The sequence below is a fragment of the Aphis gossypii genome, chromosome 3 (assembly GCF_020184175.1).
Source record: "Aphis gossypii isolate Hap1 chromosome 3, ASM2018417v2, whole genome shotgun sequence".
NCBI lineage: Eukaryota > Metazoa > Arthropoda > Insecta > Hemiptera > Aphididae > Aphis > Aphis gossypii.
The window spans coordinates 55053520-55072560 of record NC_065532.1 but is presented as its reverse complement, the minus strand read 5'-3'; the positions used below and the strand labels follow the sequence as shown (position 1 = coordinate 55072560).

General features: G+C 26.7%; 2 protein-coding genes and 1 long non-coding RNA gene across 7 annotated transcripts; all 3 read right to left on the bottom strand.

The window, feature by feature from the left end:
• Positions 1-1657: 1657 nt before the first annotated feature.
• On the bottom strand, positions 1658-3839 carry LOC126550933 (piggyBac transposable element-derived protein 2-like). 3 transcript variants are annotated; one of them, XM_050203526.1, is made up of 3 exons: positions 3645-3839; positions 2239-3583; positions 1658-2172 (listed from the first exon to the last, which is right to left on the bottom strand). In XM_050203526.1, exons 1-3 carry the CDS (start codon positions 3807-3809, stop codon positions 1916-1918), a joined length of 1767 nt encoding a protein of 588 aa, XP_050059483.1. In that variant the 5' UTR covers positions 3810-3839; the 3' UTR covers positions 1658-1915. The 3 variants fall into 3 exon arrangements, with proteins under 3 accessions (XP_050059483.1, XP_050059482.1, XP_050059481.1); XM_050203525.1 differs by having other exon boundaries at positions 1658-2820; positions 2884-3583; XM_050203524.1 differs by having other exon boundaries at positions 1658-3583.
• A 3065-nt stretch (positions 3840-6904) lies between these two features.
• Positions 6905-10115, bottom strand: LOC126551289 (uncharacterized). Of its 3 annotated transcripts, none has more exons than XR_007605158.1 (4): positions 9739-10115; positions 7436-7712; positions 7186-7339; positions 6905-7122 (listed from the first exon to the last, which is right to left on the bottom strand). It is a non-coding gene; the product is annotated as an uncharacterized LOC126551289 (long non-coding RNA). The 3 variants fall into 3 exon arrangements; XR_007605159.1 differs by lacking the exon at positions 9739-10115 and adding an exon at positions 7845-8733; XR_007605160.1 differs by lacking the exon at positions 9739-10115 and adding an exon at positions 8609-8708.
• Positions 10116-11364: 1249 nt separating this feature from the next.
• LOC126551102 (uncharacterized) lies at positions 11365-13552 on the bottom strand. Its single transcript, XM_050203876.1, has one exon. It carries the CDS (start codon positions 13236-13238, stop codon positions 11820-11822), a length of 1419 nt encoding a protein of 472 aa, XP_050059833.1. The 5' UTR covers positions 13239-13552; the 3' UTR covers positions 11365-11819.
• Positions 13553-19041: the final 5489 nt, after the last annotated feature.

Below are 19041 nucleotides of genomic sequence, written 5' to 3'. Positions count from 1 at the left end.
TCTAGAATCGTGACAATTAGACCGGGTTTATGATTATTACGGTGCGGTGACAACACTGTGACCAACCTCGGTGCTACGCCACTGGTTGGTATCCACACAGTGAGTACACCTTAGTTCACTGGACTCACCAGTCACCAAAATATAATTTTAACATCAGATTTGATAAAAAAAAAAAACTGATAAGAAAAAATTACCATCGAACATAATATTGATAAGAATTAAGAGCAAAAGCGAATTCAACGAATTTTTCATATGTATAAAATAAACAAAATTATGCATAAACGTTGATAAACCTAACCTAACCCTAGCCGATGGGGGGGGCCATGGCCCATTGGCCCCCCCCCATGGCTACGCCACTGCAGGAGACATAAAATATTAAACTGGGTGACGTGAAGGTGCTTGCTCTAACTCTGGTGGATCACGTCTGAATTGTGCCTAATCTGGGCCCCCTTATATATTTATATATTTACCATTAATGGTTCTAATGCGTTTTTATAAGCTGAGCCCCATATTGTTATACCATATGTTATTATAGATTGTGCTAGTGCAAAATATATCGTTCTTAGATTACTTATATCTAGAATATTTCTAAGCTCTTTAAAAATGTAGAAACATTTTCTTAATCGTATTATTATCATGTTTATATGTTTAGTCCATTTTATATGTTCATCGAAAATTACGCCTAAATATTTCGCATCCGATGCTCTACTAATGTCAATACAATTTGAAAGGCATATTGCTTCATGCTTTTTTTTACAATTATAGGTGTGTAATTTTATTGATATGTGTTCTGGTTTATTGGTTTTAGATAAACAGAAAGGAATAAAAACAGATTTACTTTTATTTAACATTAAACTATTATTAGCTTACCATTTATTTACAATTGACAGACCTATATTAGCTTTTGTTTCTACCTCATTCCAGTTTTCACCTTCAAAAAACAATACCGTATCGTCTGCAAATGCAGATATACTACCATTTATATTTAATAGTAGTAGATCATTTATATATATTGAAAACAAAATAGGTCCTAGTACTGTCCCTTGAGGTATTCCATATTTAAGTCTACATGAATCACTTTCACATCCATTAATATTAACTACCTGCAACCGGTTAGAGAGATAAGATTTGAACCAACACCAAAATGTTTTATAACCTATTATTGATTTTAATTTATGTAATAGTAGTTCATGCGATATAGAATGGAAGGCTTTAGTAATATCTAAAAATATACCCAAACATCTCCTACCAGCATCTAAAGAATTATATATTAATTTAGAGAGATAAGTTATTGCTTCTTAACAACCTATATTTTCTTTGAAACCGAATTGTTTATTACTTAAGGCATTTTTGTTAACCCTTTCAGGCCCAATGACTGAAATTCATTAAAATTAAATTTTTTTTTTTTTAATATTACTAAACAGGACTTAAATAAGAGATAAAAAAATTTTAATTTCCATTTTCATGAAAAACTTAGTTTTTCCAGACCTGATGCCTTATGGCATCATTGGTACCATAAGGATATATATTTTACACTTTACAATTTAACAAAGTATTTATTTGAAATAAAACATAACATAATTATCAACTTTTAAAAATTATTAAATTAATATAAAAAACATAACAATAAACATAAAAATAATTGACAAGCCTTAGTAGTATCAAATTGATTATTATAGGAACATATGTTCAAAAAATTCATACTTATATTATATAAAATAGATAAAAAATTTAAATTTTAGTCTCAAATTTTCCTTATTTAAAACTTTTTAGATTAAAACAAAATAACATAAAAATAATTAACAAGCTTTTGTATCACATTGATTATAGGAACATAAGTTCAAAAAATACATAATAGTAGTAAATAAAATAGAAAGAAATATTAATTTATACTCAAATGTTTCATAACTTAAAATCATTTTTGATGATAATCTTTAAAACAATTACGAGGTCCTGTGTAACATAATGCTAATTTGCATTTACTGCACCAAGTCCTGGAATAAGCCTTGATACAATGTTTACACCTCTGTTTATTATTGATATGCTCAGGCCAATGTTCATAGCAATCAAAACGTATATCATTAACAGGTCTTGTACTAGTTTTGTACATTTTTTGTTGTGGTGTAGAATTTGAAGAACTTGGCTTACCTCTTTTCTTTACTTTGTTTTTACCTGACAAGATTAATGCATGTGCAATATCTGATTTAAAATTTACCAAGGGATCAAATTTTTTTATACCTAGTTGCTTACAATGACGACGGTATAAAATCCAACTATTAACTACAGCCATGTCAATTAAGTGAAAAATTATTCTTAAATAAAAACGTTTACTCCTAATATCAATGCGATATATTTCTACTAACATATCATGCAAGTCTACACCACCCATGAATGAGTTATACTCTTTTACAACAGCAGGTCTGTGAACAGGAATTCTTGTTTTAGATGTAGTGGACCAACGATGAACTTCATCTGTAGGTTCAGGGCCAATATAGTTAGAAAATAAGTGTACAAATTTATTGTCGAACCATTTACAACCAACTATGCCACTATTAGTATCAATTTTACTATCATATGTGCCTCTTCCTTCTTTTTTTAATTCTTTATCACTTTTGAATTGACATCCTGACATTCTATTTATTCTTACAGTTCCATTTGCCAATATTCCAAATTGTTTCAAATTGCACATCAATTGATATGATGTAAACCAGTTGTCAAAACAAAGTTTATAATTCTTGTTCCTTGGTATAATATCACACAGTCTAATAATTATATCACCACTTAATCCCAAAGTAGATCTTGATTTTATTGTTCCCTTTCCTACATAAAATTCAAAATCATGTACAAATCCACTTTTTGATGCTAATGCAAATACTTTTATACCCCATTTGTGAGGCTTTGCTTTGTTATACTGTTTCATAGTGCTCCGGCCTTTAAATGGTATAATAATTTCATCTACACATAAATGTTCCTCTAAATCAATCAACTTAAAATTATTTTTTATTGAATCTATAAATGGCCTGACTTTAAAAAGTTTATCATGTAATGGATTATTTGAAGGCAAACAAAGAGTATTGTCCACAAAATGAATATTAGATCTAAGTTTATCAAACCTATTTCGACTCATATTATCAGCTACAATAGGTTGTCTTAAATATTGATTCCAAAACATCTTATAGGATGGCAGTTTTATAATTGACATAATTAAGTGAACACCTATGAATTGTTCAATTTCTGTTTCATTAGTATTAATAGAAAATCCAGATTTTTGGGTTGAGTAAAGATTAGTTTGATATGATATATTTTTTATCATATCAGAATCAATAAATTTTTTGAAATATTCAAGAGGAGAAAATGGTAATTTAGCTGGTGGTGGTATAAACTGAATATCACAACAATAATTTTGATTTTCCCATGTACCATTTATCCAATTAGGTACCATTTGAGTATAATTATCTATATCATCATCAAGTACCTCTTCATGAAGATCATCAGCAAAATTTCCATTATCTTGATTAACCTGATCATTTGCAATAAGTGTTGAATTTTCTCCATTGAATGGAATATCACCAAGTATTTGTTCCTAAATCAATTATAATTTATAAATAATATGTATCAATAACTCAGATGATTATTAAATTTACTAAATTATTTAATTCAAGATCATTTTGATGCAAAAAATTGTCCATTTCTTTGAAAGCATCCAAGAAATCAATATTTTCTTCATCATTATCTGACTCTTCAAATTCACCAATATCTGATAAATCTCCACACAATAAATTTGCAATTTGATCATCATTGAGAGCCATAATAAGACTGAATAACAATTTACTATTATTATAAATAAGTTGTGTAATAAAAAAACAATATTCAATAATAAATGTAACCAAGATACACAGTTTGTAACCATAATAATATAAATATATATTCTATACATTCCCAATGATGCCATATGGAATCATCAGATATGTGACATTGTAACGTCTAAACTAAATTAAATATTATAAAATGAAATAGATATTTACATAGATGAATGTATCTTGTTTCATGAATAATTTACCAAATATCAATAATTATAAATTTACTTACCTAAATTAAATTAAATCGAACACAAACGATGTTAATAATGGAGAGTCGTAATTTATGTAAACATAATCAATGATAACTCGATAAATAATGAATTTGGCGCGAAAATGCATAAATATGATAAGAATAAACACATGTTTTTCAATAAAATGTGATATTAACTGTTAACGATCAACAATAATTACGTAAAATGGAAGAATGATAAAAACTATGATGCCATATGGCATCACGGGGGCTGAAAGGGTTAATAATGAATCTATTTAATTGAATTTTAGCACATTTTTCGATTACCTTTGCTATTGCCGATACTAAGGAGATAGACCGATAATTAGTTAATTCACGTGTATCTCCTGATTTGTATAATGGAGTTATTATTGCTTTTTTGTATATTTTTGGAAATTCACCACTAGAGAAACTTAAATTAATTAAATAGGTTATTGATTTTATTATATAGTTTGCTATTTTTATTAATAAGTTTGAAGATATATCATCAAAACCAGGTGAAGCACCTTGCCTTAAAGTTTTAATAATATTTATGATTTCTTCTTCACTGAAATATTTATAGTCTAGTTTGCCATTATCTATATTATTGTGGTGATACGGTGTTATCACCACTACACCGTGGACGCAGTGTCGCGGTGTTTATCGTCGCCGCGTTAGCGCACAATTATTGTATCATTATATTATCGTATTGTTGTATTATTATATTATTGTATTATTGTATTATTATATTATTGTGTTATATCTATATATGCTTATTGTAACGATGTCTCGATCTCGCGCTACCCCTCGCCAGCCCGCGCGAGCGACCGATCCGCTTTTCTCGGCTCGTTACGGCCGTTACGCGGAATTCGCGGTTCCCGTTTTGGCACTCTTTTGTCGACATCCGAACTGTGAAGTCACTAGTTCTCTGTCCGCCAAACTTTCGCTCCGTCACGCGACTTTGTTGTTTCCACGACAACACAAAATCACGCCGCGCGTATATTTTTGTCTCCGCGAGCATTAATATCCTTTTATATCGTTATTTATTCATCTTATTATTATAAAATACATTTACCCTCGTTGTTCTACGCAATAAAAAGTTTTGTTTGTCAAGTTTTTTCCTTTTGGTAATAATTACCTTTTTCTTACTCCGAGTTCCGATCGAAGCTCATAAGTTATTGGCTGATAGTGTGCCAACAAAAGCCACTATCACCAAATTATCATTGTTATCAATACATTGACTAATTAAGTTCGTATTAACTGTAATTTCATTATCATAATTAATTTTTTTTGCTATATTCTCTCCTACAGTTATAAAATGATTATTGAATATATTTACACATTTGTTTAAATTAGTATTAATATTTATTAATTCATTACTATAATTAATTTGTGTAATATTTGTTTTATTTTTGAGATCTCTATTTATTACTTCTCCAATTATATTCCATACTTTTTTAATATTATTAGAATTATTTTTTATTTTATTTCTATAGTATTCGTTTTTTACGTACCTGATTAATGAACATAGTTTATTTTTATATTTTTTATAATAGTTTAAAAAATGAAAATCATTCAATCGTTTTAAAGTCATTTTTCCTAATTTACCCCTCACTCTTATTGAAGTAATTAGTCCCGATGTTATCCATGGTTTAATTTTTCGTTTATTTGAAGGAATAATACATACTTTATGTTTTTTGGCTTTATTTATATGGTTATTTAATATTTTATGAAATTTATCAGCGCAATTATTGATATTCGTTTGGTTTATAATAGGTTCCCAACTTTCTGAATCTAATAAAGTACAAATGAATTTAATATTTAAATATGATTTAATATTGGATTTGTTGCTATCCTTCATTATTTCATTTTTTTCTATTAACAAAGTACTATAATGATCTGTTATTAGTGATTTTAATAAAATAGGATTAATACTATCAATATATTTAGTTCTAATAAAAATATGGTCAATAGTTGTGCTGGTATTATTACAAACTCTAGTAAAATCATTTATATAACTATAAAATCCCAATTTCGCCATCAAATTTAAGTAATCTAATTTTAATTCATCTTTACTATCATCTGCTGACTGCTATATTAATATTTATATCTCCTATTATTATTATTTTATAATTTGTAATATTATTAATCAATTTAATTAATTTAGTTTCAAAGATTGTATAATTATTATTATGTCCTCTATATAAAGCAATTATTTCACGACGAGTCCCATTACAACAAATACTTAAATTTAAACAATTACAATTATCTATAATTATTTCATTAACTTTTTCTATCATATGACAATCTTTGACGTATAATACAATACCGCTGTTTTGATTAAAATTATTATTTTTTGTTACATAAGTATGAAATCCTTCAATATTTATATTAGAAGCACAATTGTTAAGCCAACATTCAGTTAATACAATACAATCAAAATATTGAATAATATTATTTAACATAATTAATAATTGAGAAAAGTTTTTGCTCTAATTGATCTTATATTCAAGTGAAAAATAGTAAAGGTATTATTACCAATGAAAAATTGATTTAAATCATTAATATCATTTATAACATTTGTATTTATATTATTTAATTTATTTACTAATTCGTTTATGTTATCATTCATTAATATTTATAAAATTTAAGTACATTGATAATCTTATTCTAAGGAATAACAAATATATATTTATCATACCTATATCATTTTATTTAGATCATTTTCCTCCTTTATTCTAATTACTTTGCCATGCTCTTCTTTCCTCACTAAAATGTCAATTCCGCTCATCCAAACATATTTGTATTCTTTTTCTTTCGCCATGCATTTGCATGGTAAAAATTTTAAGAAAGAGTGAGATTTTGGAACATCAAAACTAGGTAACTCAGAATCCCATAAATAGTGGCTAGTAGATTTCCTTCCTTTACCACTCCAATGGTTTCCTGATTGTGAATATTGCATAAATGGATTGATATTTTCAGGCTCTTCAATATTTGGTTTGATTTTGCTCTTAGTTTTATGAACATCTTAATGAAAATAGCGCCATAAATCAGCTAAAAATACCAATAATAATAATAAATTAGGTATACTTTAATTATTATGTGTTAGATATTTACTTCACAAATAAGGATTTTACACATATCATCAAATAAAGGAAACTCTAAAACATTGACTAATACATTTCCTTCTTTTATCACGTTTTTGGTCTTTTACTGTAGTTTTATCATTCATAGGTCTTTTATTCTTTTATACTTCAGCAAATTTGTCTAGCTTTGTCACCCGATTTTGTAAAAAAAAATATACATTTTAAAATATAGAAAAACAACGCATAAATAGTATTTTTATAAAATAATAAGTCTAATAAACCTTAAAATAGATTCTATAGAGTCTATAGACACATAAGACTTCCACATAGAATTCTGTAGATATATAGACCTAAACTTGACATCTTATAAATCTGAAATGTTTACTAGGTAATATTTATCATAAAACGTATTTCAATGTCAAAAGATTAATCAATCCAATTTCCATAATTACTTAAAAGTCTGAATTAGGTATTTGTTTCCACTTTCCAATTCACACTACATGTCCTAGTCCTGTGCATTATAAACACTGGCTACAACTTCAGCAATGATAATATAACCTACAAAATAAAAAATAAAAAACACATTAAAGATAGTATTACGATTAAAAATCAATTTAAAAGAACAATACATGACTTTCAATAATAATAAACCAAAAGAAGCATGATTAATTTTAAATACTTGAAAATTACAAAAAAATAATAATGTCGTTAAAGCACCCTTCCTTCTTTTTTCATACGGACTGAGGACCGCCAATGGTAGAGTTAACGCCAAGATATGCAAAGGCGAGCATGTCAATGAATACATTTAAGTCAAGATAAGTTTGGTGAACACAAGATTGTTCTAAGTCAATATAGTTAATAGCTAATAAATGAAAAATTCAACTATAATTATATTCTGAAGTTAATTAAAAAATTTAAATAGTTTTAAAAAAAATTAACTTTTTCTTTTTTTAAACATTTTAACTACATAATCAATGCTCACCCTTAAAAATATGACTTAGTTAGTTTATTTAATTTAAGTCAAATAATATAATTTTACAATACATTTAATTTATAACTTATATAACCATTCATAACTCTTTTAGTTCAAGACTCTATAGGTATTGACTCTCATCAGGCATGATTTAATAGATATAATATTATGTTCGTCTATGATATTTTAAATAATAATATAAACTGCCCAGCTATTTAAAAAAAAAATTGGATTTAGAATCCCTGGTAGGTATACACGAAATTCTGATTTGTTCCATAATATACCTAATTTTAATACAAATAGTGGAATTTATTTTTTTCAAGAGCCATTTTTAACACCGATAGAATCTCCACTGTCTTGGATTTTTTCGTTTTGTCTTAAGTATTTAAAACTAATAATATATATTAATATATATATTATTATATAAATATTATTAAGTAAATATTTCCTTTAACTTATTGAGATTATAGATTATAATTACCAAAACTAATATTAATTAACGACTAAAATATATTGCATGATCTACCACTGTGTTTATTGACATACGTTTGTTTGATATTAATAGTTTTTGACATAACAGAAATGAAAGTGATGTAAACTCCCCTAGATAGCGGGTCGGTCTTGCCTACGCGGGACCGTCCCCTGAGACGTGGAAGGGGGCCGAGTGGAGCTAGCGAGTAGCGTTCTCTCGCTGGCTGCAGTAGTGTCGTGGCGTAGAGTGCGTAACTTCCGTTACGCGTTTCCCTTTGTTATATTTTCTTAATGTGTTTGTTAGTCTTTGTAATAAACGAATTGTTAAAGACCAAAAGGTTATTGTTTTATATTTATTTATGCTATGACGGCGAATAGTTAACAGTGATAAATAATAATATAACTAAAATATTGTTTTTCATCTTGAGTGAAATTACCAGAGTATATTATATTTATATTATATATAATAGGAATAGTATCTGATAAAAAAAAAAGAAAAAACTGTTAACATCATATTGTATATTAAAAACAACTTCTGTAGAAACTAGCAATAGAAAAATTCTATGGACAATTTTTTAAAAATAATTTAACATAAAATCATCTGTGTCAATTGGGATCACTATTTAATTTAAACAAAATAAATATAATATTACAATTAATATAATAAGTATAGGACAGTACTTGATGCATTAATTTTTTTTTTTAATGCTTTAACACAATACTTGTCTTCAGGTGAATGCTGCTTATGTTAATTATTTTCCTGCTTTTTGTACATATGATTGCAATTTTCTAGTTGAAAGTAACATGAAAGAAACATGTCATATAGCCCAACACTTAGATTTACTGATCAGTAGCAAATTTTGTGCATTTAACTACTTTCTGAAGAAAAACAAGTACTACCATACATTTAATTACCAACCCATCTAAGAAAAATATCTCAATCAATGTCAGGCATCATTATAAACTAATATTCCATTAAGAATATAGAATGAAAGAAAATGTTGTTTTTCAGTTCTACCAAGAAATGTATTATAGACATAATCAGATCTTATGTAGTGATTAAGATTTCTAGCAAATGTTATTGGAATTATTCTTAAACGTTATGTTATTTTAAGACTTTTAGGTTATCCATTTCTGTACCTTAAGCTTAATTAGTTTGGGATTTTCATCAAACTGTATTTTTATATTTTGTTTTTTGCTCTTGTTGAGGCTTTTTATAGGAATATTATCAATTTATGCTCTAAATGTCACAATATAATATATAAATGCCATTTTAGAAGAGAGACTATTCCAGATATGATCAAACAGTTATTGTATTGTAATAGTAAGACATTAAAATTAATGAACATAGTTAAGTTTAAAACATCAAAATATACATTGGTATGTGTATCTAAAAAAGTATTTATCAGTAACATACTTCCAGTTCTGTTAAAAATCTATTTTCAAACTTATCACTAGGGACTTATTTTGTATAATTGTATTCATATGTACAATATTATGTTTTCACATTACAAGTTTTGAATTGGACACCACAATAAAATTATACAATTCAACATTTCAATAAATCACAAAATCAAAACATGTATACATCATTGTATAAGCTTATCATTGAAAAAATTACACCTGTCCAGTTCAAAAAAATATATTCTTTAGTGCCTCTGCAAATTTAAGTTATGATGGTAAATTATTTAAAACAATGATAAAAAGGATATGTGTGATGCATGGATGAGACTTGATGTATTGGACCAAAGAAACATGTAAAATATTCCAGAGACTTCTTTGAATCACTATTCATCGTTCATCAACAACTAGTCGTTTTAGTATCCAATCTCAAATTGCATAAGCTGAAAATAATTTTATAATTATATTAGGTTAAGTTAGATTCAAGTAGGCTAAGGATATACTTTTAAATATATCCATGCTTAAGTTTACATACAAATTGAAATATAACAAAAAAAAAGGTAACGTAGAGCATGGTTAAATCATTGAGTAATATAGTATTATTGAGTATTACTCAATGGGTTAAATCCACTAGTGTTAAAAATGTCATAGTAACAGATTTATTGTTAAATATTTTGTTACCTGTAACTACATGACTAATGTAAACAATTATTGTAAATAATTAACTAGAATAACTTACCCGTAGTGTGTTCATTTTCATTTAGTAAGGGTTAAGGAACTTAATTGCAACAACATTGATTTGTAAAAACTCTAATATTCATTACTTCTGTGATATAAGTGGTTATTATCACCAAACATTCCTTCCATCAAACAATCTGTAACAATAAAACACTGAATATTGACAATGTTTAATAACAAAACACATTGCCCAACATTTAAAAAAAAAGCTTGATTCAATAAACAAAAATTCTATTTAGTTGTTAAATTAATACATAAAGCAAATAATGTTATAATGTATAAATGTGTAATTATATATTAACTAAAATTTAAAAACAATTATAAATGAATTTTACTATTTCCCATCATTTTGAATTTGTCAATCACAGTAGCAATGTAATACTAGATGTTAGTTCTGATTCAGTAAACATTAATAATAAACTATTAAGTTGTTAAGTTGGTCTTGTTGCATAGAACTCTTTAATTTATTTTGTACCATTGTTAGTTTTGAAAATACCCTTTCACAGGAACAACTTGTAACTGTTATTACACTGAATAATAATATTATATTATAATCAAGCCACGCATGAATAGATTCATTATTAGTATTGGTATCTGATAAATATTTTGCGGTGCAACACGATTGCGCAATTTTTTTTTTTTGACCCGACTAATTACACCACGATTGCGCAAAAAATTTGTAACACGATTGCGCCCCGATCCCTTTTTACCTGTTAAAATCACAACACCATTGCGCACCAAATAATATGTGTATATAGTATATACTATAGTACCATATATATATATATACTATATAGTATATACTATTTATAATAATTTATGTAAAACATAAAATAATTAATCAATTAAATTAAAAATTAATAATTAATTCACAACTTTCCTTCCCAATTATTGCAGGCTTAGGACTGTCAACAAATTATCATCGTTGGCTTGGTTAAAAATTGTTTTTTCCTAAATTACATGACGTATGTTAAATATATATACAGACATAGTCAATAGTCGATATTTTTTTTGTTCATATAAAAATAATCCGCTATAAATTTAATAATAAGAGTATAATAATAATAATAAGTTTTTAAAAATTACATTTGGCGACTAGCACAAAAACGTGGTCCCATTGCTTGTAAATAGTCATTCATTGATATTTTGTTGTTTTTAAATTTTTCCCAAGTATCTATTATAAATTTAATATTGTTTTCTTGCTCTTTTCGTAATTTATTTTTTTCATTACGTTTAATACTATTTATTTTTAAATAGGTTTCAGTTTGAATACCTAATAATATGTGTATTACTTGGAAAGTAGATGGATGCGAGGTATAAAACTGTGAATTATAGTGCATATGAAAAGATTCTGGACCATTAGTTGTTCTAGCTTCTTCAGATGGTTTATCTGCCCATAAGGTTGGTGGAAATTGTGCATCGGTTTCTATATAGTTTTTAAGTAAATAATCGGCAAATCCAAAATCAGACGTAGGAGCATTTTCAATTAAATATAAAAAAGCATTCTCTACTAAATTGGCTGGTAAAAATCCTAAAGCAAAAAATTTTTTTAGCCAAACTCCCAATTCCGAATTTGATTTATATTCATTTAGTAGCTGACTATCTTTTTGAATATGTCTAAACCAAGCTTGATTTAAATGAAACCTACATGCCAGAATTCTGCAGTTCGGGAAAATTTCTTTAACAGCGTTATGTATACTTTTTTCAAAATCGAAATGAAAAGTTGATTGAGCTAATGATAGTTGTAAATTTATACCGGTCAATTTCAAACACAATTGTACAATTGTAAGCCACATATCTATATATGTTTGAGTTGATTTAGAAGTCAAAAAACAATATACTACAGGTATATAAAAACCATTTTGCAATATATGAATAGTATAAAGTTGTTCATAATGTTTGGGAGAATGTGAAAACGTCCCATCGGCGAATATGTGAGAACTTCGACTTAATATTTCAAGATTAGTAGCACAAGTAAACATAACCGGACTTGAAATTGTTTCCATATGACAAAACAACTCACCAGTATTACTTATTATATTTTCACGTCTATCAAATATTTGAACGTTTGATTCTTCAACATTTTTTGGAATTTTAGGCATACACTTACGGCGGAAATCGTACATACTTTTTCTCCATAACCTCACATCAGAATGCACAAGTTCAATATCATTTTCAGCGTTTTGAAGTTCAGCTCGAATTATTTTATTCGGCCTTGTTAATAAATCATTCTCGCATTTCCTTTTAACACGGGAATTGATAATTTGCCTACTAACGATATTTTCAGCAATTACATCGTGGTTATGATCGTTAAGCATACTAATAACTATTGTTACATCTTTATTAACAAGCAGGCTTGCAGAACAGTTTTTATTGGTACAACGGTATCGGATACTACCACATTTTTTTAGTACATTGAATTCCCTATATTTATGTCCATCGACTAAAATGCATGGCTTACCTTTTTCGGTTTCGAATTTTTTTTGAATTTTCAGGTCCATTTCAATAATTGACACTATATATTTTACACTAGAATATACTAAACGTTCACTGTTCACTTTATACGCGATACAAATTGCAAATGAAACAAAAATACCAATATCTAACGCCGATATGATGATATCGCTTATTAAGAAAATATTATCTTTAAAGGTACCTATCTACTATAATGTATTGCTTTACGCCGAGTCGACGATCAGATAAAATTATAAAAATAAAAAATAAAAATCAATGTAGAAAAAAGTTACTTGTTTAATTTGATATAATGTATAATATAATATCGGAAAACAAATAATATTGGGTATTGACTTTAATATAATTTATAATATGTCAGGAAAATTTTGATTTAATTATTAATTTTTAATTTAATTGATTAATTATTTTATGTTTTACATAAATATTATAAATAGTATATACTATATAGTATATATATATATGGTACTATAGTATATACTATATACACATATTATTTGGTGCGCAATGGTGTTGTGATTTTAACAGGTAAAAAGGGATCGGGGCGCAATCGTGTTACAAATTTTTTGCGCAATCGTGGTGTAATTAGTCGGGTCAAAAAAAAAAAAATTGCGCAATCGTGTTGTAGCCATATTTGTAGCCATATTTGTTACGAAGATAGTTTCATCTTAGATTCCAATATATCTACCGGACATTTACAAATTTTGATAATATTGAAATTGGTGTAATATTGATTACAGGCGTAATCTAGAAAATCATGCTTGCTAAAGCTTGAACTAATTGCACAAGTTCTTGGTTAAACCTCGAGTTAATGCCAGAAATGAGTTCTTCGAACAATTGGTTGTATACAGTTACCTATTTCAAGTTCATTTTTTTTGTTTAACTAAAAATTGAGAATTTGACGTTTGTCTATAAGAGTAGACACTTTTTTATTAATTACTTCTGGTATTGTACCCTTACCTTAAAAGCAGCGACAAGGGAAACAAAATGTTGTGTAACGTCCTTTCAAACTTCGATTTTGGAACTCTAAGAGATTTTCTGAAAATGTATTAACTGGATCATATACATTCACCAATCACCATATTAACTTTAAACCGAAAAATATATAATTAATAATTATATATAGGTAATTTAACTAACAAGCTACTAAAAATACATACCATTATCACTACATAGTTCCTTATTTTCACATTTCTTAGTAAATGTCGAATATAGAATCTGTTGTATTTTCAGCACTAGCTGTTGATAGAAATATTAAAACCATAAAAAAATTAAAGTTTGTTAAATTAATTGTTTTACAATAAAAATACATACCATCATCAGTATATAGTTCCTTATTTTCACTTTTCTTTTAACTGTCGAATATGGAATTTGTTGAGTTAGCTGAACCAGCTGTAGACACCAATAATATATATAAATTTAGTCTATCTAAGTACTCTCGATAAATGATTTATTTCTTACATTAAAATTGCCAAAAAATGTATTACTTACAACTGAAAATTGGATGTGATTGATTTAAAATAATGTTTTATTGGACATTTACTTTTAATTTTTAATACCTAGTTCTGCTTCTCTACAGGCTTTACGTTTTCTGTTTTCATAACCACTTCGTTGACTTGACATGTTTGAAGACTTGAAGTTCTTTATTTAATGACACTTACACAACACCCGATGTATTAACAAGAATAATATTAATTATAATAATGTCTGATCATATTATTATTTAGCGGCACTACAATATTAAAATATTACAACAGTAAACATGGTACGGACAAGTGACAACTGACTCTGAGTACTGACAACAAATAACAATAAACACTAAACAGTTAACGTTAACCTTAACATACCGATTATATTATTGAGGAAAAGTTTATGGTGTTTTATTGAAACCCTAGCCTATTAACTAGGTATTTAACTATTTAGATAATAGGTCTATGATTGAAACTGACTAATCATAATTCATAAGATCATGGGTTTTTCCTCGGATCAGTGTGTATGCTGCGTCCACGAGCCTGCTGGTGTAGGTCCGCATTCCGTTTATCTTAAAATGATTTTTTTACCTCGTATTATGTATATTCAATGTAGTTATAATAACTACCTTGTGTGTATTATAATATAATTATCATTAATCAACTATAATAATTAACTATATAAATAAAAGTCATAGTTGTGTAGTATCATGATAAATTAAATTAAATTATAATTTATTTTTATTTATAATTTATCATATTATTGTGTAGTATTATAGTACCCACATAATATTTCGTACAGAATGTTTTTGTGAATAAAATTGATGTAATGATAGGTATTAGGTACACAAAAATATTTTATATTATATTATACAATCTGATCCATATATTTTGGTAATCAAACCAACTTTCTAAGTCCAAAATTGCCCAATTTATTGCACTTCAACTAAAATACTGCAAAATACATGCAATTTACAGTTTTTTGACTGTAACTAAAAATAATTATTCTATGATTGTTTAGGTTTGATATTTTTATCCCTCATAATTAAGTTGATAGTTGCACATAATTCTAATCTTAATTTCTGTATAATTTTCATTGTAATTTGTGTATGAGTTAAAACTAATAGCAGAAATTATTATAATATAATATAATATATAATATATTATAATATAGTATACATAATAATATATAATACAAATACTAAATACATTAATATATACCTGATATATAATTACATACATAATTTTTGAGGGGACTAGAACAATTAATGTAAAGCGTGTATATTATGTTTATGGACCGCACGCCCATAGCCATATGCCCCGCGACACATGAAAATCATATTTTGGAAAAAATATTTGAAAGTGTTCCGGCGGAGCTCAAGGCCTAAATTCTATATGAATGGAAAGGCCAGGAGACGTTTAAAAATGTGTGAAAATATCTAAGTGAACACTTTGACCAGTTTCGAGATATTATTTATTTTGTTCTAAGTACCTACAGTACCTATACATATAATATATCTTTTTAAAATACTTAAGAGCCAGATTTATATTGTTACACATTTACAATACCTACTATGTATATTGTAAGTATCCTATTATACTTTCAATACATTTAGACCTTAAAATTTAGACTTTAAAACAATATTTTTCAAAAATGTGTAATGTTTATATTTATTATAATCTTAATTCTCAAGCAAACGCACAGCTCAATTTAATTTTGATTTATAGCATGTTTTTAAGCAAATTTGTTTCATACAAACATGTATAAATATATTTGTATTTATTGATGTTTTAACACAATTACAAATCGATACTTATATTTTAATGCAGAATACTGACATAAGACCATCAACAACATGGTATCAGAAAAAAATAAATAATATTGAAAAATATATTGACTTATATACTCAAAAGTGTATTACCAGTTTGTCATTATTACAAAAAATAATAAAAACAAAAAAAAAATATAACCTTGACAACAATTAAATTTGACGATTTTAAAAAAAAAAATGTATAATAATAATATTTAGGTAGGTATAATATAATATAAGAATGTATAAATATATCATTAACATAATGTGATGTATTAACCATGCCGATGATTAAAATCATTGTCAGTCCTAAGCCTGTATAAGTGGGAAGAAAAATGAGTGTTTACTAAATGTTTAACTCCTTCAAATGTATGATAATTTGGTTGAAATACTTTTTTTGAGCCCAAGTGTAATTCGACTACTATACCTGTTTTTTACCCAAGTGCAGTTGGACCATTACCTTTTTTAAACCCAAGTGCAATTCGACCATACCCAAATAAATGCAAGTTCCAGATCAATCAAAATACCAACGTGTAACAGGGTATGGTCGAATTGCACTTATTTTAGTTGAATATTTTATTTTTAAATGAAGTCATGAAGTTATGTATGTTTAAAGTTAATAATGTATATTTGATATAGTTATTTATTTATTTATCATGACTAAACGAGCTGAGCCCTTTGGACACAAATTTAAATCTACACACACTATTATATACCTACACCATAATTTCAGTTACGTACCACATAAAATACTTATACAATTATATTAATGTACTAGGTACCAGTAAAAAAAAATATTTTATAAAGTTTTGGTACTTCATATAATTAAAAATAATTTAATTTAAATAATTAAAAGTAGTGTACTATAATAGATTTATTGGAAATTTGGGCAGCCAGATGGCCAGCCCTGTTACAAAAATTATGTCAATAAACACAGATGGTAGAACATGCAAATAACTTTTAAACTGTTACTTACACGCACTACAAATTTTTCAACAACCTTTCACATGTACTAATAAAGAATTTACTTCATCAGACAGGGTGAGAAGAAGAAGCTCTACTTCTATAACGAATTGAAACAGTATCTTAATTATATGCTTTATTAATATTAAGTGAGGAAGTTGAAATTAAGAAGGCGGATGTTTGAAAAACAAATGTATTTTTAAAACTTACTTTGAATGCGATTGTAAATTTTTTTAATGTTTAATTTAAAACAATTCAATACATCGGAATTATAAAATGCTATCTAACGATAAACTATGGTATTATGAATAGGAACCAAATTGTAGTTAATGAATTTATGATAGTAAAAATTCACTTTTATATTGTCCGGATTTATCAGCCGCTAGAGGCCGTTTGTCCATTTGGTTACGGCAATAAAAATATTAATATTTTAAACAGTTATTTATTTATAGACCACTGAAATTTTCGATTTTTATGAGAAATTTTTTTTGAAGTGTCGATAAAAAAATGTTGGATGACCAAAAAATTTTAAAATTTATTACAAGGTTCCTTATGAGTTGTTCTTATTGTAGCTAAAAAAAATTAAAAACGTTAGTCACATTCTTTATAAGCGTTTATAGTTCAAATTTTTACGATATCTGTCGAAAACGCGAAAATTTGCATGTAATTTTAAAGTTGAAATATTATAAAATTTTTTGTGTTAATAACTAAGGATTAAAAATACAACACTAAGTTTTCCATAAGTTTTCCTTCAAGTATCTATAGAGAAAACTTAAAGCATCATAATAGGAAAAATTTTAAGCACGTTTGAATTTTAAATTTTTACGAAATAGCGTAACGATAACGATTTATCCTCAAACGATTTTAAATATTTGTTATTATTCAAAAAGTATAAGTCGTAGATACTTGAAAATTTTACCAGTTATTAAAATTGGCGTTTTCTTTACGTGATTTAATTTTCAAAATATTTTGACTTTTTTTGAGCTATTTATAGACAACTGAAATTTTTAATTTTTTCTGAAAAATTTTTTTTGAAGTGTCGATAAAATTTTTTTGGCCCTATCAAAATACTTGAAAATTTAATACAAAGTTCCTCATAAGTTATTCTTATAGTGATTAAAAATAATAAGAATACATAGCTAGGTACAATTTAGCATATTAGCTTATACCTAATTCATATTTATATTTTAATGTATAAATTTATACTTCATCCGAGGAGCATGACTTTGCACATACTATGTCTAAACCTTACTCATTACTGTATCACTTTCTTGACCAGATTCTATAATAGATGATGTAGCATTTGAAATAGCTTTAGTTCCTGCAAACTAATATTCTATCGGAGGATGGTGTATAGTAAAACTATTTATTTCAATCCTGACGTTAACTAAACCAAATAGATTTAATAGTATGAACCAAAATGTAGATATAGTATACCAAATTACTAAATGTTGTATCGGTTTGTACTGGATAGTGTATTAAATGAGTACCAAATGATTTAATATTATTTTTAAAACATGATTATATATATAATACCTATATACTACCTATAGTTTTTAATTATTTTTTTTTAAAAACATACCTAGTAG